Source organism: Stigmatopora argus, chromosome 7 (genome assembly GCF_051989625.1).
Source record: "Stigmatopora argus isolate UIUO_Sarg chromosome 7, RoL_Sarg_1.0, whole genome shotgun sequence".
NCBI lineage: Eukaryota > Metazoa > Chordata > Actinopteri > Syngnathiformes > Syngnathidae > Stigmatopora > Stigmatopora argus.
In genome coordinates this window covers 13,601,425-13,623,972 of record NC_135393.1, presented here as the reverse complement: position 1 = coordinate 13,623,972, position 22,548 = coordinate 13,601,425, and the positions used below count along the sequence as shown (strand labels likewise).

Below are 22,548 nucleotides of genomic sequence, written 5' to 3'. Positions count from 1 at the left end.
TTAAAAGTGTTATTTTGTGCTGTAACATATGTATAATTAGAAAATAAGTACACTAATTATAAATAAATACCCATACATCCTAATAATTTGTTAAGTTGTTTTAAATGACCAAAATAGTAATGGTACCCTGATTATACCTCAAGGGTGCGCTAATTTTTTCCCCCGAACAAATATGGCCGACCAAACATTCTTTTCGTTTCCTGTTTAATTCCTCGTCACCACCCAATCAGCATCAGCCTCATGCCTTCGTCACAAGCAATCGCCTGTGAAGGAACTCTTTCCTAAACATGTCGCCCATGAAGCTGTGTGTTCCTGGTGAGTATCTTGACTTTAACGTGTTTATTCTTATAACTAACTGCGTAAATATTTGTTGTATCAGTAGTGCGGATTCTCTACAGACTTTATTTATAACATATAATATTTCCCACTACCTGACAGATGGTTAGCCTTGGAAAAGTAGATCGCACGCGTGGGTTGATTCGTAATTTAAATTATTAGTATTGAGGAGAGTCCTGCAACGTAATTGCGATATTTTCTTATAGAAAATAGTATTTAGTGTTACTTCTCTGTAGATTATTGACTTTTACTTTCCACGGTACTTTTCAGCCCTGCCCATCGCCTCAGGCAGGAGAACAGCATTCCTTTCTCTCATGTTTTGAAATCCATAGTTTGATTCCCAGAGAAATTGTATTTATAATCTGGTATTTTTAACATAGAGGGTAAAAACGTAAATGTTCTGAGAAACTACATATATATTTCAGTGGGGCAGACAGGACCACTAAGGATTTTCTATACTGATCACAACTTTCTTTTGAACATTTACCTTGAAATTGTTTCATTGACTGTTGTCCCTTTAGCAGTGAATGTGGACGTGGATTTGTTGATGTAATTTAAATTATTTTGGCATGACTTGTACTGTCACATTTGAATGTAGTTATGTTGCATTGTTGTGTAAATGACGGGTGTGGAATTGAACATCATACAGAGGTGTGACACATATTTGTAGTATTCCCTTCATTGAGCTACAAGACAGAAATAAAATAAAGATGCCAATCAACACACTATTGTTAAATGAATAACTCTGAATGTGTCAATAATAAAACTTTGTGTTTTTGAAAGGTGATTTTTTTATGAAGCTGTCATTAAAGTTAACAAATTATTAGTGTTTTGACTGGTCAACGCATACTTATTAACAACCCCTTTTTTGTCATTTACTAAGTTGCTAAATATTAGTGTGATGTGCGTGAGCGTTCTTGTGTTTATGAGTTCATCTAGTAGGAATGGGCTTTAACTAGTCTTGATATGATATATTTCGTTTTACACCTTAACTTTTGTTTGTGTTCAGGTGACAAACTTTGCAGTGCAGAAGACTGTGCACCTGGAACAGGCGTATACCTGCGACATGGTTACATTTACTCCTCGCTAGCAGGCTACGTGCTCAAGAAGAATGAAGGCGAAGAGGTGAGCAGTGAGTCTGTTTGCGAACAGTTGGACAAAGCTGCTGAGAGATGTAGATGAGTGTGTCGACGATTAGCTTGAGTGTTGTCTTCAGGCTAAGTATTTTGAAAAACTAATATGACTTTCTCTTTTTGTTCTGTTCTTGGTATTGTTTCCCAGTTACCAGTCATCTCTGTTGTGAGAGAAACGGAAAGGCAATTACTGCCTGATGTCGGGGCAATTGTCACTTGTAAGGTAATTAAATGTGACCTGTCACTATTGAATTTGATTATTTAATAAAGGGACAGTACATATTAGTGAATTTTTTAATTTGTTTTATAAAGACTTTTTCTTTGCTTGAACAGGTAACAAGTATCAATCCCAGGTTTGCCAAGGTTCATATTCTTTATGTCGGCTCTACACCGCTAAAAGACCGCTTCAGAGGAACGATCAGGTACGTCCAAAATGCAACTCCAACGGGTAATGGCGGCGTCATTCATTTTATGGTGCAAAAATACTTCTCTTCTTTCTACCTCTAGAAAAGAAGATGTGCGGGCAACAGAGAAAGACAAGGTTTGTACCGGTTGTGTTGTACAGCTTTCATGTACTTCACTGTTTAACTTTAACTTAAGATGGTGTGTATTTGCCTTCTGTACTCTGCAGGTTGAGACGTATAAATGTTTCAGACCTGGAGATATTGTCCTGGCAAAAGTGGTATCCTTTCTTATTTTGCAGTGTAGTTTAAGAATTCACGTATTATTTTTATTACTGTGGTTCTAGGTACAGGAGTAACAATCATAATATTGCTGATCTGGTTGTGAACAAATGTTATTTTATAGCACTCTGTGGTCAATCCTTGACCTGGATTGACAGATTTCTCTAGGTGATGTGCAGTCAAATTACCTACTCACTACAGCTGAAAATGAGCTTGGAGTGGTGGTGGCTCATAGTGAAGCAGGTAAAGGCTCGGCTACATTTACTCTGGAACGTGTAGTGAATAAAGGAAGTCTTGCAGCATTTTTTAAACCTGCAGGATAATATATGCAACCATCTAATTATTTTCTTTCATTTAGTCATTCTGGTGCAGTTCAATGGCATTTTTGGAATACGTTCAGCTCATTTAAACCCAGTACACACCCAAAGTGATTTTCTAAATATGAAAGGCCACACACAGCTATAAAAATAGCATTTGTGTTTGTGCTGCTTTCCTAGTGCACTTTGGTATAGCAATAATACTAAGTTTATGCCCTTACATGGCCTTTAGCCTTGTGCTTTTCTTTTCTTTCGCCAATAAAATTGAATTGAATTATTTATACTGTTAATTGTGGTAAAATACATTGGTGAGCAAAACGTATAAACCTTTAGTAACAATTTTGTGGCACGGAAAATGATCCAATTTCTGATAAATGGTTCAATAACTATTTACTCAGGATTTTTTTCTTTATATGTTGATGGGCGTAACAATTAAATGCTCTTCCACTTCCATAAATCTGTTATTCATAAAACAAAAAAGGAGTTATAGCTTTGTGCAAGTGAATAATTGAGTCCAGATTTCATACTGAGCAAGTCCATTTGTGAGTGAATTAAGACAATCATGAATTATTTTAGTAAATTTGATGTGATTTTTTTATTTTTTATTTTTTTTTATGTCGGCTGTAGGTGCACAGATGGTTCCAATCAGCTGGTGCGAGATGCAGTGCCCACTGACACATTCCAAAGAGTTTCGCAAAGTGGCAAGGGTTCAACCTGAGTATTTGGAGGCGTAACAACCATGACTTTCCTCCCCACAAGGAACACACAGCTTCCCCCTTCCTTATTCTAAGGTAACTAAGTAACCTCCCTGTGTTAAGACTCGGTGATGTGCTTGGAACATTTGCTTTGGTAAGTGTTATTTTGTTGAAATATCAGCGTAGAAGCACTTCATGTTGCTGGTTACGTGAACATTAGACCTCAAGGCGCACCTTATGGTATGAACTGCACTGAGGGGCAATTTCAGCTAAATGATGTGCTTTAGGATGCCTCGTAGAATTATTCTGTTTTAATTCCCTGGTGCTCATTTCCCCCACCACAGACCTGTGTCAATTTCACCGAGGTAAATAGTTTCCTTGCACATTATGAGCCTGCAAAAAGCAGTACGTTTTTTGCAACTAATGAAGAACATTTTTCTTTCTTGTTACAAATGTTGTCAAGAATGAAATAAATTGAGAATTTGGCCTGAAAGGGCCTCTAATGTAACAAACACTGGTGCTTATTATCAGGGTTTCTACTCGTTTCCATAACTGATATTTGAGACTTAAGATAACTTGGATGAGAATTCAATGCCAATTCTGTTTGATGTTTAAAAGTATCATGATAGAAGCTAAAGATGTGTGCTGGTCAACATTTTTATCAGATGACAGTGGAATAAATTAGATTCATGTTGTATTGAATGCGTGATTTATAAGTGCAAACCATGCTTGTAACTCAAGATTGCTTTAAAAAAAGTTTCAGTTCCTAAAGGGGTTGTCATTTTGGAGGTGAGTGCCACCCGAGAGCAGTAATAAAATATAAATAATTGTGCCTTCGAAATTTGAAAAGAAATATTACATTTAATTCATGTAAAAGAACACTTTATCTGGAAGGGGACTTTAGCTAAAAAGAAAGAACATAAAAATGTCCTGCAAAGCAGGGTTCAGTCATCAAAGCGGACGGATCGACGTGCATTGATGTCAATTGAGAACTTATTGGATGATTGACCAAACCCCAGTCCTGCACCTCCGCCCATTTGACGGGATTGGGCTTGTTGAAACACTCCCAAGAGTCCTCGCTGTAAATGTTCCTGCGCTTCCTTGCCGAGCGCCATGTTTTGTTTTGGCGAACTTGCAGAGGCAGCCGGTCGGAATTCCTGCTTGAAGCCTCCCATTAATTTGAGGAACTTCTGCTTCTGCTGTGAGCTTTCAAAGTGAGCCGTGCTCCACTGACCGAAACTCTGAAGACATAAACAATTATTACATGTAGGAAGTGACTAAAGCAACTGTACAGTGGAACTTCATGATATGAACACCTCACCTTACGAGCTTGAATCCGGAATGGATTGTGCTTGTATCATGAGGATCCCCGTACTTGTTTTTTTTACTTATACAATACGTCTATGAAATTATATGTAAACACTTTCATATAATTTGCCCCTCTTGTGATCCAATTGTTCTGCTTGTTAATGAACGTGGCAGTTAAAAATGCTTAAAAGTCTAAAGCACAGGTGTCAAAGTGGCGGCCCGGGGGCCAAAACTGGCTCGCCACATCATTTTGTGTGGCCCGGGAAAGTAAATTATGAGTGCCGACTTTCTGTTTTAGGATCAAATTAAAATGAAGATTATAGATGTATGTTAGATTTCCTGATTTTCCCCCTTTTAAATCAATAATTGTAATTTTTTAATCCATTTTTTCTGTGTTTTTAGTTCAAAAATCATTTTGTAAAATCTAAAAATATATTTAAAAAAAAGCTAAAATAAACATTGTTTTAGATCTATAAAAAAACGGAATATTCAGGGCTTTTAATCCAGTTCTTTTAATTGTATTGGATAACTTTATTCATCCCGTATTCGGGAAATTTCATTGTGACAGTAGCAAGAAAAAAATATCTAAATATTATATCTAAAATGGTCCGGCCCACGTGAAATCAAGTTGACGTTAAAGCGGCCCGCGAACCAACCCGAGTCTGACACCTTTGGTCTAAAGAATTAAGGATGACTGACCGTTTTTTCCGTTTGTTGAGGCTGAGAGGCCATGTCGATCTCGAGCTGTAAAGCCTGCCGTCTTTCCTGGAATACAACACAACACAAAACAGTATTGCAGTAACAAGCTGATCATTATTTCCGTGTTCATATTTTAGTGTTTGGTGGTGTGCCATGAGTTTTTTTAAATGTGTCATCATTGTAACCTAATAGTATAAAAAAATCTTGGAAGTGGGAAAAATAGGTTGCCAGATACTGACTTTTATGCTCCTATAAATTGAGATTGGTTTATAGTGTTTTCCCCTCACTTCTCATAAAAATGCTAAGTGATAATTCAAAGGAGAACAGAGTAAAGTAAAACCATCCTTTAATAGAGTTTTTTTTTACCTTGTTGATGGTCACTTCATCAGTGTTTCCGATCTTTGCTGACAAAAAGGCCACTTCTTGTTCGGAAGTATCCTGAAACAAAAGCCCCCCCAAAAAAGTGTAACCTAGCGTGGCTTCGATGATTAACAATATCAAGCAAAAGATGCACTCATCACCTGATTGTCCAATTCCTTTGGAATTTTTTCCTTCTTTATTTGAGACTTTTTCTTCAAACTGGAGTCAGGATGAACTTCCTCTGGCTCCTCCTGAACAGACAACTTCTCTTTTCTTTTCTTGCTCAGTTGGACATTTTCTCTTTCTTCACATTGAAGGTCTTCTACTTTGGTTTTTTTCTCTTTTTTAGGTTGCATTTCTTCTTCTGCACCAGGATCACACTTCTTAGCTTTTTTTTCTTTTTTCTTTTGTTTTGTCTTACCCACCTCCACAATAACCATCTTTCGAGATTTTTCTTTTTGCTGTACTTCAGGTTTTCCATTGTCCAGTGAAGCTTCATTTGTCTTTTTCTTCTTCTTTTCCTTCTTCACCTCTGCAGCCTTTTGTCCATCTAGGTCTTCCACCGTGTCTTCACTCTTAATTAATTTTAATTTAGCAGTTTTCTTCTTTTTTGATTTAATTGATTCATCCTCTTCGGCGACATCCGATTTCCTTTTTGTCTTGACTTTAATGTTGTCATTCTTCTCTTCACTCACCACAGGTATCTTATTCCGCTTTTTCTTGCCTTTTTTTGGCACGTCTTCCGTGACTTCAGTCTTAATTAATTTTAATTTAGCTGTTTTCTTCTTTTTTGATTTGATTGATTCATCCTCTTCGGCTACATCCCGTTTCCTCTTTGTCGTGGTTTTAATGTTGTCATCCTTCTCTTCACTTACTACAGGTATCTTATTCCGCTTTTTCTTGCTTTTTTTGGGCACCTCTGCGGTCTTTTGTACATCTGGCTCTTCCACCGTGTCTTCAGTCTTAATTAATTTTAATTTGGCTGTTTTCTTCTTTTTTGTTTTGATTGATTCATCGTCTTCAGCTACATCCCGTTTCCTCTTTGTCTTGGTTTTAGTGTTGTCATTCTTCTCTTCACTCACCATAGGGATCTTATTCCGTTTCTTCTTGCCCTTTTTTGACACCTTTGCGTCTTCCTCTGTCGAAATATGTTCATCTTTAATTTGTCTTGCCTCATCTTTACTTTTTTTCTTACATTTTGTTTTTTTATCTCGTTTAGTTTTCTTTTCGATAACTGCATCGTCATCTGTAACGTGTGAGCCATTTAGAAAATCAATGCCTTTTTTCCCTTTGGCTTTTTTTGTCATTTTTTCTTCGCCAAGACTGATTTCATGTTTAATCTGAGATTTATGTGACTTTTTCTCAGTCTTAATTTCCTCTTCTTGTTCGGTCAGCTTTTCCTTTATGCTTTCGTTTTGGACATTTTCAATATCAGACCTTCGTTTCTTCTCTTTCTTCTTCTTTTTCTTCTCTTTCTCCACAACTTCTACTTCTGATGAGTCCTCTTTTCTTTTCTTTTCTGCAATCTGTGGCACACCGTTAGCAACTGTGGATTTTTTCATTTTTGGTGAAGAAGCGTGTTCTTTCTTCTGTTTATCTTGTTTAGTTTTCTTTTCGATACCTGCATTGTCATCTGTAATGTGTGAGCCATTTAGAAAATCAATGCTTTTTTTCCTTTTGTCTTTTTTTGTCACTTTCTCTTCGCCAAGACTGATTTCATGTTTAATCTGAGATTTATATGACTTTTTCTCATTCTTAATTTCCTCTTCTTGGTCGGTCAGCTTTTCCGTTATGCTTTCGTTTTGGTCATTTTCATTTTCAATATCGGACCTTCGTTTCTTCTTCTTCTCTTTCTTCTCAACTTCTACTTCTGCCGAGTCCTCTTTTATTTTATTTTCTACGATCTGTGGGACACTGTTAGCAACTGTCGAGTTTTTCATTTTTGGTGAGGAAGCTTGTTCTTTCTTGTGTTTATCTTTTTTAGTTTTCTTTTCGATAACTGCATTATCTTCTGTAACGTGAGAGCCATTTATAAAATTAACGTCTTTTTTTGCCACTTTCTCTTCGTCAAGACTGATTTTTTGTTTAATCTGAGCTTCAGGTGACTTTTTCTCGTTCTTAATTTCCTCTTCTTGGTCGGTCAGCTTTTCCTTTATGCTTTTGTTTTGGTCACTTTCATTTTTGATTTCAGCACTTTGTTTTTTCTTCTCTTCCTTCTCAACCTCTACTTCTGCCGAGTCCTCTTTTCTTTTCTTTTCCACACTCTGTGGGACATCGTTAGCAACTGTGGAGTTGTTCGTTTTAGGTGAGAAGGTTTGTTCTTTCTTGCTTTTCTCGTCTTTATTTTTCACGTCCTCGCATGCCTCTGCTGTAATTTTCATTTTGACATCAGATCTTTGCACAGGAGCACACTTGGGTTTTGACTGGGGAAAATGGGATAAATTCAAATTCAATACTTGGCATTTAATTATCACTCACACCATATGAGCATATTTGTGTATAACCAACCTCTAAATCCGGCTTTGGGGAGGATTCTTCATCAATTTCTCTCTGCAGAGCAAGCCTCTTCGCCTATTGCGTTGGGTGGGATATAAATGATTAAATGTACATTGCTGCCAAGCAGATCTGGCAGGATATTGATATTGAAGCATTATTAAGCATCCGATCTAAATTTTCCAGTAAATGTACTTCAGATGAATGTCTTACTATTTAATATATGATAATGAGTAATTGTGAGCTATTTATTGTATGGTGTTTCATTTATTTTATTTGTATTTTTTTTAACATTCCATTTACATGTGATAATAATATATTCTACCATTGTAAAATACTTTGGTGTTTCAGAGTAGCACTTAAATTTAAAAATAATAATAATCTTGAAATGTGGCATATTTAACAACAAAAACAACTGCCATTTTTACAGCATTTCTAGCTTTAATCCAGAATTTGAAAGCATTTTAGAGAACAATTCATTCTATACATTACCTTATCAATGACAACAATATTGTCATTCCGCGGAGACCTTTCAGAAATGAAGATCACTTCGTCAGGGTCGCTCTGAAAAACGAATTCGTGAATTTAATAAACAATCTTATTGCTAATTATAATATAGAGGCGGAGGAAAACGCGAGTTTAAATGCAGCTCATTCAAAGCAACTCCGCATAACACTTATGGTCAGTCTTTCAATAGATCCAAACGATGATCGTGATGCTAATATTAGCGACACTCAAACACTTACAACGCTGAGGCATTGGGACATCATTGCGCACATACAAAGGAATTATTAATGTATATTTACGATAGTTTGACTTACTTTGCACAATGTATTCATTCACGTGTAGTTGTAGCGCTTTTTGACCCGGAAGCATTTACCCATCCTTCCGCGGAAAATACTGACTGCTTTGAATGTAGAGCTATGTTGAGTATTAGATGGGTAATGCGTGCTGTCCGCCGTTATCACTTGTCAGCCATTTTGCGTCAGTGCCATTCATGGAACAAAACAATCACAGGAGTGTGTCATTTTAAATAGCTCAATTTTCAACCGAATTTCAAAATTATTTACTGTTTACTACGTAAGAATAATTCACGCGGCAGAATTAAGAAGGGCTTATTGTTTAATATTCTATTAACTATAACTATGTTATATTCAAGTAAAATAAATCATTGGCTTCTTTGGGTTTGAGTCTAATAAAATGAAGGGGGAAATGGAAAAGTAGTTAGATTAAAGTTAATGTCGCTATATCATCAAAATAATTAACAGTTCCATTTAATCGTCTGTTATTGTGAATTTGTAACTTTGTTTTGCTTTACGTCGATGCACATCATCTTCTGTTTGTTTTATTCTCTCACCCAACCACGCCCCCTTTATACCCTAAAACTAAGCCCCCAGACCCACATATATAATTTGCTAGAACTAAAACTAGACCACTAACTTTGTGCGAGGACAGGACAAATAAAGGCAACATTTAACAGAAAAAGTGCATTGATGTATTAGTCACTATGTGCAATTTACATGACAGACATTCATGTTATATGCGCCCAACAAATTGTGACATATATTGCCATAAAATCACCAAAGGTTTTGAACATTATATGAGACCTATGATAAAAAGTCATTTATATTTTGATATCACGTAACAAATTTAACTGTCAAGATATTTTCAGTATACAAAATTGTACCATGTATCTGACTAACAAAAGCAACATTAGAGTTCATGACAAAGCCAGATTTGGCGGCAAATCCATCACTTGATTAGACTGACAACCGGGATATTTTCCTCTTCCTGCTGGAAGCCTTATTACTAATGCATTTCAACACCCACAACATTAGTGAAAATTTAGTCATAGCTTGTACATTGAAATGTGTTGATATTATCCGATATTATAGAGACTGTGTGGGCTGAAAAGCAATTGCATTAAAAAAAAGGGTAATAAACAATATATAATAAATAGCATTATAACCTTTAGCGACACTCACACATCATGTTTAGAAAAAATAAAACTTAAACCTGGAAGAGCATAGTGCATACTTGTTTACTTGAATCAAATTCTTATTTTTAGGACATAATAATGGCCAAATGTCAATTAATATTCTCTAATAATAATTCTATCTTTTGACCCTAAGCAGTCTCTTTTCAATTTAAAGATGGACATAAATCTTCTATAAAACTCTAAAAATAAACAATACATTCAAAATATCAAAATCCCTTACTTTTACAAGACAATAAATCTTGGATATTACCACAAAGAGATCACATTAGCTCTCATAAAGTGCAAAATACAGCTTTCAAGATATCTCAAACCTTGCAATGTATCTTAAATGTTTACACTCATTAGTCACATCATTAGGTACACTTCCCCAATAAAATACAAAGTCATTGTCCCCTGGTTGTATATCATTAATCACAAATAATGTTCAGTTTTAATGAGCAATGTTCAATTGTAAAATCAAACTGCATCAAAATGAACATTTTGCTTGCTTTAAATACAGCTTACAGGTAGGAGATGTAACCAATGATTACACTATTGCGTGTATTTCGTAAATGGCTTTTTAGGTCGTCCATAGACTTTAATTACATTCATGTGCAATATAGATGGGTTCTCCATAATGTCTTTTAGGTAATGTAATGTAATGTAAGAGCCAAGTGGCAAGAAACGGAGACAAAGCAAACATTTATAAGTATATACAATATGCTGTATATTCATATCCTGACGTTTCAGATACTGATACATTAACGGTATCTTATTTACATATTACAGACATTTGTGTGTTAATAATATTAAAACACTGCAACTTGTATTCACACCTACAAATTGTGCATAAAATGCGCAAAATATACCTTTTGACTTCCAGTTCTTCGTCAATGTAAGATTCCAAAAACATTTATGCAGAAACAACAGATTTATTGAGCTGTTGTCAATCCATCCGATATGATATATGTCCTTTTCAATTATTACTCCTGGTGTGGCATCAATGTATGAAAGGTACATGCATGTGGCACAGGGGCTCAAGTCCTTTTATCATTTTACCATAGTCGTCTTCCAGTGTAGTTAATTGGGCCGGTGGGCATCTATATGATGGTAGAAAAACAAGTGAGTTAGCAGGAAAAAACATTTGGATTTTGAATCACTTCCATATGTTGAGAGGCTCGCTTACCGCGCCACCATTCATAACAAGAGCCATTTCAGTCGGTTGGTAGACATGACCTCTGAAGGCAATGCCAGGGCGAACACTCCCATGACCGCTTTGGTAGTTTCCACTTCGGAGACCTGATGGTTCGAGCAAACTCAAGTCAATAGTCTTGTCATTCACTCAAGAGAAGTGGTGCATTATTACATGTATAATTAATGTAATACTCTTCATTTAAAGAAAAAATATATCTCAAAACTGCACAAAGTGACTCAAATGTAGACAAATAGTACTTCTTATATCTGCTTATTCTTTGTTGTGATCGGTCACTGTATCTACAGTACATAGCTTTTTTTCTATAGGAAACTATAGATTTTATTACAACCATATTTACTTCTTAAAACTTTCTAAACAGATATTCAATGACATTTTTTAGTTTTAAGATTACACCATCTCATGCTTTAGTGTGCTAGTTTTTCTGAGCACTTTCTCATTCTACAGTACGAGCATAAATCCGCGTTCACATTACCGACATTGTTTTTTTTCTGATCAAGCAATAGACATTGCACTAAGTAAACTCACATTCCAATTACATTTAACTAACTAAGGCATCCATGGATTGGATTTAATGTCTATTTCCGTCAATGGCACTGAAACATAAACACTGTTTGATTAATGTATGTCATTAATTTTATTCTTCTGTGAAGCAGCCTACATTATGATTTTGTATAAAAGCTCCTATGGTCCTTTCTTTCATTATTATTATTACTTTAAGTAGTCTCCATTCAAGTGGGTTGGTCTAAGTGTAATTATATAATATAGTTCCTAATTCTACATTATTCTCACCTAAATGAATATGTATAAAAAAGCCCCGACTGTTTGTATTTACAGTTGCTTAGCAACTGTACATTTCTGCTCTCTGCTCTACCGTCACACCAAAAGTGTCAGCATCTAAATTCCATTAGAAGGCAAATTAGTAATTATTAATACGAGAAATATATGTAACATTAAGACAGACAGACACAAAAGACATGGGCATACTTGCACCGTGCTCCTCCATGGAAAAGGCCTGGTTTTCCTGGAAGGGTTGGTGGGCATGTGGAGGGGGCTCGTCTCTGAAATGTGGAGGAGTCGTCTCGCTGGTGTCAAAGAAATCTTGCCCTCCACACTGCGACCGGTTCCAGAGACAGAGGTGGCTCTCTGGAATGCCGTGGAAAAGTAAAAGGATCCATCCTTGAACCACCAGGGCTACCGCCAAGGCGGGCTCGTCCATCAGGCGGTCTTCCGCCTTTCCTTGCCTGGCGGTCTTCCCCCTTAGCCTCATTGCTTGGCTCCCATACAGATAAAAGCCAAGCCAGGCCACCCACAGCAACGCCGATGACAGACTTGCAAGAAAAAGCCAGACGGCGTTGCACTTCCATCTCCTCTTGTCACTTTCGTCTTCTCTATCTTCATCGTTGTCGTGAGCCGATTCCGCCCCCAGCTCCCCCCCGCACAGGACCACCGCTAGAGAGAGCCCCATGGCTATGAGGAGTAACCCCAAGGTATAACTGCACGCCAGCGCAAAGTCCAAAGGTGGATACTCGCAGGCCGGATGACCCTCCCTGACCACAGTGAGCAGGACCCATTCGGCGGAAATAATCCCCTGAACCAAGGCCAGTGCCAGGCCCAGCGCAGCCAGCGAGCTCCCCGATGGACTGCTCTTCCCAGCCACCAGCCTCCTGAGCCTCAGACCTTGAACCAGCAAGCTAGAGAAGCAAAGGGCGAAGAGGGGGCCCCAAAAGGCTCTACGAATCACACATAGGACCTGGTTCTTCCCCACCAGGAACGCCAAAGAGATGGGGAATATCCCGAGGAGCGTTCCCAGGAGTAGTAGAAGGGGTCCGATCCCCGAGCGCCTGGCCGGGTCCGAAATGGTGCGGAGTTTGACGAGTAGGAACAAGGCGAGGATCAGAGAGGTGAGGCCCCCGCTGCAGGCCACCGCCTCCAAAACAACGCCCCACACCGACTCCAGGTCACACAGCACCCTGTAAGTGGGATCCACATGCCCACTACATCCCAGCGGAGGAGGAGGTGACGGGTGCGAAGCGCAAGAGCCGATCAGTAGCAGGAGGAAGATGGAGAAACTGTCGACAGCCATCTTAGAGAGATGTTAAAGACAAGGAGATAACCAGTTATGCATGTCAAAAATAGGCAGGATGCTCAGATACATCAGCGAGGTCAATTATTGGCTATCATTTCCAACAAAACAGATCTGCTTATTTGGCTCTTTGGAAAGACACTCAAGATCTCAGCGTTCAACAGAAAAGATGTGAGCACTGGGCAATAGTTTCCATGGCGACAGAAAACAGCGTGGGCCGACATCGCGCGCTGGTCTTTGAGAAGTCGAGCTTCGAGAAGCAAAAATGCAGACTCGCGGGCACAGACACACATCCACGCATGCAATAATTGTGCAGCAATATCGCACCCTGTTCGGATATAAATGGCGTCATGTTGTTAACCAGCCAACCAGTATTCTCACTTTTGAAGAAAAAAATAGAATATCTGACAATCACAGCAACACAGACAAATTAATTAAATGTTATTTCTCACTCACCTTTGAGAGATTCACTGGTAATTGCATCATATTCTTCACATCATCATTTTAAGGTTTGAACTAAATCTAATCAATAATAAATCCTCAGGTTTCCACTGACAAAAACTGCTTCCATGTTGCATTTGAAAAGGTCCTTCAGGTTGTTTTCCTCTAAAAAAAGCTTTTGTTGTGTTGCTCCTGTGCCACGGCCACTCACAAAAATAACCACGAGCAATTATCTACTTCTGGACTACATTTGCCTCATCTTCAAATACCTCGTTTTTGCTCCCATTCAGTCTTTGTCTCCGTCTTAACGTCTCTTCGTTACTCTTTGGCAACCTCTGTTGTCCTCTTCATTCTAGTTCGTCGATCTGCTCGTGTCTCTCTCCCTGCTTCATGTTGACTGTGCGGAGGTGTCAAAAGAGATGCAATCCCAGCTTTGCTGGAGCTCACCCACGTATGGGGAGCAGGGACTGCTGGCGTACCAATCCAACCAGGAAATAATGCGCAAGACACTTAGCACCTAAAGTTTTTTTTTCCCCTACTCAACTTTGGGTTACTTCTCTACTTCTTGCATCTTATCTGAAAAAGGAAGAGCTACCTGTTCTAATTTTCTTTCTCTGGTGATGCCATAGGAGATGAAAACAACATTTGGCAAATTGTTCAGTTCACAGGTGTCCATAGAGAGCATGGCTTGCTGAGTGAGGAGGGGATTTGGGAGATGAAGGCAGATGGTCCTCGCTCCGAGGCCACGTGGCCATCCTTGTAGGAGACATTACATAACAGCCTACCATTCAGCCAAGACTCCCTTTAGGGTGTGCTAATCTCCTGCTACAGACATGCGTTCGTGTAGATGTAGAAAGGGGATCGTGACAATCATCGGGACCCAATCAAGCCCGTCAGGATTGAGGGTGGAACAGATGATTGCTTGCAGATAACACTGGGCGACACCATTTTTTAAAAATTGTTTTTGGTTTAATACCTGGTTTTAATTTTTTTTCGGAGGGTCGGTGCAGAATTAAAAAATCATCAGTTTTTCTCATGCAAAATATAGATTCCCATTTTCTTTAAAAAAAATGACAATACAACAAACTGAAATTAACAATGTACTTGTTTAATGGGAAATTTAAAAAAAATACAACTAGAAGCCCTCAAACAACAGATTTTTTTTCACAAATGTTGCCCACCCTACTGAGTGAAATATTACAAACACTTAGGAAGACAGACAAACAATGATTAAACAATTTTCTGCATGGAAACAAAGAAAAAAAAATCCATCAATTTTACTCTAGTATAATTGTACCTCTAAAACTCGCTACTTAAAAGCTGCTACAAAATGACAACGACTCATCAGGAGGAAAACATCTACAGGAAAATCCATTTAGAAAATAAATATTTTATTTTAGCAAAGAACACATCGAGAAACAATGGGCTTGTACATTTTTTTTCTATCCAGTGAAAAATGTCAGGGGAAAAAAAGTGATGGTTGAATTTAGCCTTGAACTTGGCTGAACATCTGGAGCCTTTCTATGAGGAGTACATACAGTTCTCCCCATTCTGGCCTAGATTTGGGTCCAGGTGCTATGGTTAAACTCCACCCACCCCACAAACACAAGAAGAATTGTTTCCTTGATGAAGAGGATTAAGAAGTGCATAATTACCGATGATCAGCGGAATTATAAATAAACATGAATAGGTAACAAACAACAATACAGTAGCAAAAATGTATTTGCTTTTAGATGAAAGTTACTTTCAGCCATCTGCTTGACATCCTTTTAAATCATTATTATCCATAAAGCATGCTACTTTGCTACGGTGGAGGGAAATTGATTGAAATATTCAACATTTAATTATTTAAGCAAAACATGTTATGGCAAGCACAGATGAAGTAAATCTCCGAGTAACGTTAAAATGAGATCCTCATTCCAGTTCTGCATTATAGTATTTGTGAGCATTTTGTAGGACTGTTTGCCATGATTTTTTAATTACTATATATGCTTCTTGGCTCAGTACAAATTGGCAAACATTGGTATAAACTACAGTCTGTTGGTTTCTAAAGTGATTCTCCCTTTTTTCCCCACAGTTTTAAAGACTTGATACTTGTTTAGTAGTTCAGTCCTTTCCCAAAGACAAAAGGACCACTGCTAAATGGAGACATGCAATAGAAGTGCTGACAAACAGCACGTTATCTCTAATCGGGGTAATCCAATCATGTCAATTATGGTCCATCCCATAATCCCTCTGTTATCCGTCACGTATCGCGTGACAATTTCCCATCGTCAACGTGAAAATAGTTCTCTTTCACTCAATGTGCTTAATATAGTTTTCTGTATTTCTTAATTTACCCTTTATTTCTGAGACAGGTCTCCGGACTTGACTTCTACAATAACAATGGAACACTTACAGTTATCAAGATTAAACAAAACCAACTGCTCAAGGTAATGAAATAGGAAAGAAAAATATTTTGGTGGGGTACAGATAGAGAACTAAGTTTTTAATTTTACCATTTAAGTAGTGTAGTGAGACAACACCTTCAAAATCATTGAGGTATTGCCAGTCTACTAGTCGCCCTCTATGAACCGGAAAATAGCTTTTTAGGAAACAAGCAAATGAACAAAAATTTCAAGAAAAACAAAGCTATTCCTCGTCTAAACAGACTAAAGTAATTTCGATTTATTTTATTGCTTTTTTAAAAAGGGGTTTCGACTTTTTTCACATTTTGTTTTAGAAAGTACTTGCTTAAGACTGCATGCTTAAGAACCATATGCAGATGTTCAATAGGGTTTAGATCAGGGATCATAGAGGACGACTCCTTTTTGTGACATTTTTTGGTGTAAATACTGGCTTAAAAAGATCAAACACAAGATTATATAAACCGTTCTTCTTAAATCCTCCAGAGGGTAGTGTAAGATTGATTATAAATAGGATTAATCATCTCGTTTATCATATTGGAATATGTAAGGCATTTTAAAACACAAGGAGTTATCATAATTGATTATTTTATCACTCAAAATCATAAAAAGTTTAAAATAGGAAAAATAATCTGAGTAAATGCCTTCTTAAAATATGAGGCCACTTCTTAACAGCTGCTACAAAACTTGCATTTTCTATCATTTGCAACATGTCTGCATATTTTTTTTTCATGGGATGGAGGTGCACTACTTTTGTTTTTTTATATTTATATTTATTCTCTTAAAAAGTAATACATATATGCTGCTCTGGTCTGATTTATTTTTACTTTCACTCTCAATAAAAAGGCCACACAAGATGACACTCAAATTGACAGTATGCCATAAATACATATTCTTTGTGTAAGTGACTCATGTTTAATTAGGGTTTCACCTTCCCCTGTCGATGCTATGATTGAAAGTCTAGTGCTCAGAGGTCTTAAAGGATTTCTGAAGAATGATGAGGTTTCGAAAGCGCTCGAGAAATCCTCAGAGGCTTTGAGTTCAACCATGGAAGTTAAAACTGAAATGAACACCGCTTTTTATTTCTATCAAACACATGAAACAACATCATATGGAACAATTTCAAATACATACTGACTGTCCTATATTTTATTTTCCTATGACACAATTTGATAAATATACCAGAACAAATTCCCGTCTTAGACATTTTCTTTATGTATGTTACATAAGGCAGAATATTAACTGCATTCGAGAATATTTTAGACCCCAATATCAACGGAGGTTTTACAGTATTTTTTTTAGAACTGTTTTTGACTTGTGCTACTTGATGTCCTCATACGCATTTCCTTCTTAGCAGTCTTTCCGTTTGTGTGTCATTCTAAAAGATGGCAGGCACTCCAGTAACTGTGGAAATAGTGGGAATTTCAGCCGTGGCACTCTTGGGGGATTCTGTAATTGTTGCAGCAGTCCTGGGGTATTGCAGGTCTGTGGAGAGCAATGGATTGCATGCTGAAGCACAAAAGTGCAAGTCGGCCGTGGTGTGAGAAATATGTAAGCCTGTGGCCTGGGGAAAGATTTTGAAAAAGAAGCGATGTCAATGGAGAAAGACGGGTCATAGTGAAATGCATCTACAAGAACATTAGAGAGAAGGAACTAATTACAGTATGATGAAGGACTAGTATCTAGGTTTTGCCCATCTGGATGATTTATAGTTGAAGGATTTTAGGCATGATCATTATTATTGACTATTAGGATCATCTTTCAAGAATGAGTAGATATACAGTACATAATGTTTGAATTTGATGAGATTCCGCTTTGATCAAAATAGAAGTACTAATGATAATAATAATAATAATAATAATAATAATAGAGTCCTACAGCTTCTAATTAGGATTCAGTAAATGATAAGCTGCATCTGTCATGATTATTGACTATATTAGGATCATCTTTCAAGAATGAGTAGATAGATATACAGTACATTCTGTTTGAATTTCATGAGATTCCGCTTTGACCAAAATAGAAGTGCTAATGATAATAATAATAATAATAGAGTCACACAGCTTCTAATTAGGATTCAGTAAATGATAAGCTGCATCTGTATAAACTTTTTGACATTTCTAATATTCTGTCTTCACCGGTTCTGTCATGCGTATTTGCGAACGGCAACATATTTGAATTCCAAATTTGGATGGTAAAACCGAACATTACCATACCTGGCTGCTCCCAGGGTGGTTGGATACTTGACTTTGAGGGGCGCAGTCAGTTGGCATTGACCTCACCATACGGCGAGCACTCGGGTCAGTGTGGGCCACACCGTTGGCTTTGCATCGTATCCTCTTTAAGCACAGCACCTACAGCGTCATAAGAAGTGAGTGTTATTCGATATACGGTATGTATATGGTATTCAATATATGTACTTTTCTGAAGCTCTGTTTGAAGTTATCGCAAAGGAAACCGTAGAGCAGAGGGTTGGCGCAGGAGTTGGCGTACGACAGGATGACGGCCAAGAAATATACTCCCGCGGCGGCGCTGGACTCTGGGATGATGACGACAAGGTTGACGATGTTGATGATGAAGAACGGCAGCCAGCACAGCACAAAAACCAGCACGATAACCATCACCATCCGAGTCACTTTACGCTCAGAACGCCGTCGCGAGGTGAGGCCTGCGCACTTTCCCGAAGATTTCACCTGCGTGGAAATTAAGACACATATCGGGAAGTGCAACCAAGGGTATGGAAGCACCCACAGACACACATGCAAACACACTTTAAATACTATCAGCAAGTAGCAGAAGCAGATGATGAGCACAGGTCCAAAGAAGCCAACTGCGGAGGTGTAGAGAATAAAAGCAGTTGACCAAACGTCTGCTGGTTCTGGCCAGATCATGTTGCACGAGTTAAATGTCTCCTAAAGGGACATTTCAGAACAAGTGGTTAGGAAGGATAAAAGAAAATGATCTGGATCATCTTGTTTGAGAATTTTGAGACAGTTATACATCCAAAATCAGACACAATTGAATCTATCTGTTAGATATTCACCGAATTTTCAGTTGATGAAAAGATTGAATGGATTGTACCTAAAACTACGGTTTTGTTCAGAAAAGGTAACATCGAAATTGGAACATGTGAATTGGCAAACAATGCGGACGGTTGCCCCATCCATGTAAAATATAAGTATAGAGAAGCAAGTCACATTAATGAAGAGTTTTGAGATATAGTCTTCCATCCATCTTTTCCCTCTGTCTACAACGGTACAGTATTGATCCTTTTAATAAAATATTTTAATTTCCTTGCTTACAGCTATTATTATTTTATGCCCGATTGCTTTTAAGCTTGAGTTTACGTATAAGAAAGGGACAATAAGTGGAGGAAAAACCTAGCAGAAAATGACAATTCACAGATAAAGAGTCAAGAATCAATAAAAAGAAAAAAATGAATCCACAGCTATCTAAACATTAAACAACGACGCAATCGACCTGACACTCTTGACTACCAGCTGTTCATGCGACTCACCTCCAAAGCTGGCAAATGAGAGATTGGCACATGTTCATTTAAAGTGCTAAGCCAACCATTTTTGACAGATGGTGTTATCAGAAATGTCAGGCATCAATACTCAATTTACGTGAGCAAAGCTTATGAATTGGGATAATTACCCCCAAATATATGGTTTAAATTAATCTAACTAAAGTGGCTACAAACAGTGATCCTGCATATTTATTTTTATGTGTACATTGTGTCTATAAAGGCAGCAACAAATTTAAATTTAGGATACTCAAAAGGTCATCTGATATATGTTGGTTTTCACGGGAAGAACAAACAGAAGAGCAAAAGGGCATTTGAATTTTGTATTTGTACATTCCCCTGGGTGGATAAGCAGAAAGTCGGTCATTTTGTCCAAATTTGCTGTTTTCAAATCTCTTCCTGGGCTTGTGTGGGTTTTCTCCGGGTACTCCGGTTTCATCCCACCTCCCAAAAACATGCTTAGTAGGCAGATTGAGCACTCAAAATTGCCCCGAGGTATGAGTGAAAACTGCTCACCCATTCTGGGTGTCCCCCACCTGGTGCCCGTCTTTAGCTGGGCTAAGCTCCGGCACCCCCTACAACCCTTTGCGAGGATGAGCGGTTCAGAAATGAATGATTTTTTTCAAATTCTATTTTTTTTAAATGTTATTGTCATGATGGAAATTGGAGTGACACATACCTGCACATCCGAGAAGATGACCACGGGCAGGACCACCACAAAAGACGCAGCCCACACCCCTGCGCTGACCGCTTTGGCCACGCGTGTGTGCCTCCACTTGGAACTGCGGATCGGATGCACCACGGCCAGGTAGCGGTCCACGGACATGACGGTGAGACAGAAAACGGACGTGAACTGGGTCATGGAGTCGGCGGTCATGACCAGCCGACACAGGATGGACCCGAAGGGCCAATAGGAGAGCACGTTCTGCGTGGTGAGGAAAGGCAGCCCGATGATGTAGAGCTCGTCGGCGATGGCCAAGTTGAGGATGTAAATGTTGGTCACCGTTTTCATTTTGGCGTGGCGAAGCACCACGTAGATGGCCAGGCTGTTGCCGACCAGACCCAGCAGAAAAACGGTGATGTAGATGACCCCCGTCAGCAGGGTGCTGCTCCCCTGGAAGGGGATGCTCTGCGTGATGAACATCCCGGAGGAGACGTTGGCGTAAGGTGAAGAAAAATTCAGCACATCCAATGGCTCCATTTTCAAATCCAGCCTCGATTATGTGGAGATTTTCATTTTCTTTTAATATCCCAGATGACGCGCAGCGACGAGGAAAGGACGTCTGACAGCCCTGGAGACGGTTTGCGCATGCAGGAGAGATTTAGATTTATCAAGCAGGCGTTTAGCGTTCTAGGAGACGCAAAGGTGGGTTTTCCAGCATCCACGGTGTTTTCCCTTCGTGGTGATTGTGATGACTGACGCTGCTCCAGCGGTGCGTCAATGTTCAGGAGTCATTGTCACGCGCATGGTTTTTACGCATGAGAGCGACTATGTGGGGTTCACTTTAGCTTCTCCTTTAATCCCATAACAGTGATCTGATCTGGTTATTGTACAGGAATCTGACGTCAAATGTTTTCAATAAAGGGTTTCAATTTAATATAAGCATTTCAAAATTGATTTTCCGAAACGCTTATCACAACAGTCCCCAATTCCAGTCCTCAGGGGCCCCTATCCATGTCCCCCTCCACCAACATACCCGGATCAAAAAATCAGGATCATTAACAAGCTTCTGGACAGCTTTCTGATGACCCCCGGTTTATCCTCATAAGGGATGCGGGGGTGTTGGAGCCCACCCCAACAGGCGGGGGACACCCTGAATCGGTGGGCACCCAATCGCAGGGCAGAAGGAGATGGACAACCAATCATACATGGCTATGGACAATTTAGAGGAAGGGTGTCAGACTCCGGTTGGTTCGCGGGCCGCTTTAACGTCAATTTGATTTCCCGTGGGCCGGATCATTTTAGATATAATATTTAGATTTTTTTTAAATAAATTGATTAAAAGAACTGGATTAAAAGCCCTGAATATTCAGTTTTTTCATAGATCTAAAACAATGTTTATTTTAGCTTTTTTAAATATATTTTTAGATTTTACAAAATGATTTTTGAACTAAAAACACAGAAAAAAATGATTAAAAAAATTTAAATTATTGATTTAAAAGAGGGAAAATCAGGAAATTTAACATACATCTATAGTCTTCATTTTAATTTGATCCTAAAACAGAAAGTCGGCACCCATGATTTACTTTCCCGGGCCACACAAAGTGATGCGGCGGGCCAGATTTGGCCCCTGGGCCGCCACTTTGACACATGTAATTTAGAGTGTTCGCCTAATTTACCATGCATGTTTTTGGGATTTAGAAGAAAACCAGCATACCCAGGAAGAACAATCAAACTACACACAATGAGGACCCACCTGGAATCGAACCCTCAATCCCAGAACTGTGAGGCCAATGTTTTAACCACTCGTCCACTGAAGCAATTTCAAGGTTGGAGACAGGGATGGTAAAATGTTTGGCGACTTTTAATGTTACTGTGTCAACAACAATCCCCTGGAGCGAAACGCTCACACAACGCGTTAGTTGACCTTAGTGGCTTGTCAGGGTGTATTATTGGTCCATGGAAATGCTTATAATGTTTTTGTTGTTTTACACAACAAGGATTTGAGGAAGCGCCAGATGCTATTATAGTTTCATGCAAGTAAAACGACTGTGGTTGTTTTCTCAAGGTGACCTTTATCTTAAAAGTACAGAAGAATATTTGAGCTGAAGTTGCCGTACGCGCACCAACATACTGTGCGAATACCAGACCAGAAAGTTATGTTTTTATCCTTTAAAAAATGAAATCACAACGTATTTCCTGGAATGTGTCTGATAA

At 38.5% G+C, this 22,548-nt stretch overlaps 4 protein-coding genes and 1 long non-coding RNA gene across 8 annotated transcripts; 2 read left to right on the top strand and 3 right to left on the bottom strand.

Moving 5' to 3' along the window:
- The first annotated feature begins 211 nt into the window (after positions 1 to 211).
- Positions 212 to 3,861, top strand: exosc1 (exosome component 1). The gene is made up of 8 exons (XM_077604759.1): positions 212 to 315; positions 1,346 to 1,461; positions 1,618 to 1,692; positions 1,803 to 1,891; positions 1,977 to 2,010; positions 2,101 to 2,151; positions 2,311 to 2,395; positions 3,097 to 3,861. Exons 1-8 carry the CDS (start codon positions 288 to 290, stop codon positions 3,201 to 3,203), a joined length of 585 nt encoding a protein of 194 aa, XP_077460885.1. The 5' UTR covers positions 212 to 287; the 3' UTR covers positions 3,204 to 3,861.
- Positions 3,857 to 8,956, bottom strand: knop1 (lysine-rich nucleolar protein 1). Its single transcript, XM_077604796.1, has 7 exons — positions 8,846 to 8,956; positions 8,517 to 8,588; positions 8,040 to 8,102; positions 5,693 to 7,954; positions 5,538 to 5,609; positions 5,172 to 5,237; positions 3,857 to 4,405 (listed from the first exon to the last, which is right to left on the bottom strand). Exons 1-7 carry the CDS (start codon positions 8,861 to 8,863, stop codon positions 4,109 to 4,111), a joined length of 2,850 nt encoding a protein of 949 aa, XP_077460922.1. The 5' UTR covers positions 8,864 to 8,956; the 3' UTR covers positions 3,857 to 4,108.
- Positions 8,957 to 9,496: 540 nt separating this feature from the next.
- On the bottom strand, positions 9,497 to 14,517 carry gprc5bb (G protein-coupled receptor, class C, group 5, member Bb). Of its 2 annotated transcripts, none has more exons than XM_077604758.1 (4): positions 14,012 to 14,517; positions 12,203 to 13,301; positions 11,189 to 11,301; positions 9,497 to 11,102 (listed from the first exon to the last, which is right to left on the bottom strand). In XM_077604758.1, the coding sequence occupies exons 2-4, from the start codon at positions 13,299 to 13,301 to the stop codon at positions 11,058 to 11,060; spliced, it is 1,257 nt and encodes a 418-aa protein (XP_077460884.1). In that variant the 5' UTR covers positions 14,012 to 14,517; the 3' UTR covers positions 9,497 to 11,057. The 2 variants fall into 2 exon arrangements, with proteins under 2 accessions (XP_077460884.1, XP_077460883.1); XM_077604757.1 differs by having other exon boundaries at positions 13,758 to 14,515.
- Positions 14,518 to 16,011: 1,494 nt separating this feature from the next.
- On the top strand, positions 16,012 to 21,036 carry LOC144077198 (uncharacterized). The gene is made up of 5 exons (XR_013300911.1): positions 16,012 to 16,174; positions 18,575 to 18,805; positions 20,340 to 20,602; positions 20,698 to 20,837; positions 20,926 to 21,036. It is a non-coding gene; the product is annotated as an uncharacterized LOC144077198 (long non-coding RNA).
- On the bottom strand, positions 17,461 to 20,971 carry LOC144077195 (somatostatin receptor type 5). 3 transcript variants are annotated; one of them, XM_077604755.1, is made up of 5 exons: positions 20,350 to 20,971; positions 18,916 to 19,056; positions 18,565 to 18,837; positions 18,361 to 18,498; positions 17,461 to 17,711 (listed from the first exon to the last, which is right to left on the bottom strand). In XM_077604755.1, exons 1-5 carry the CDS (start codon positions 20,869 to 20,871, stop codon positions 17,526 to 17,528), a joined length of 1,260 nt encoding a protein of 419 aa, XP_077460881.1. In that variant the 5' UTR covers positions 20,872 to 20,971; the 3' UTR covers positions 17,461 to 17,525. The 3 variants fall into 3 exon arrangements, with proteins under 3 accessions (XP_077460881.1, XP_077460882.1, XP_077460879.1); XM_077604756.1 differs by having other exon boundaries at positions 18,565 to 19,056; positions 20,350 to 20,595; positions 20,674 to 20,971; XM_077604753.1 differs by having other exon boundaries at positions 18,565 to 19,056.
- Positions 21,037 to 22,548: the final 1,512 nt, after the last annotated feature.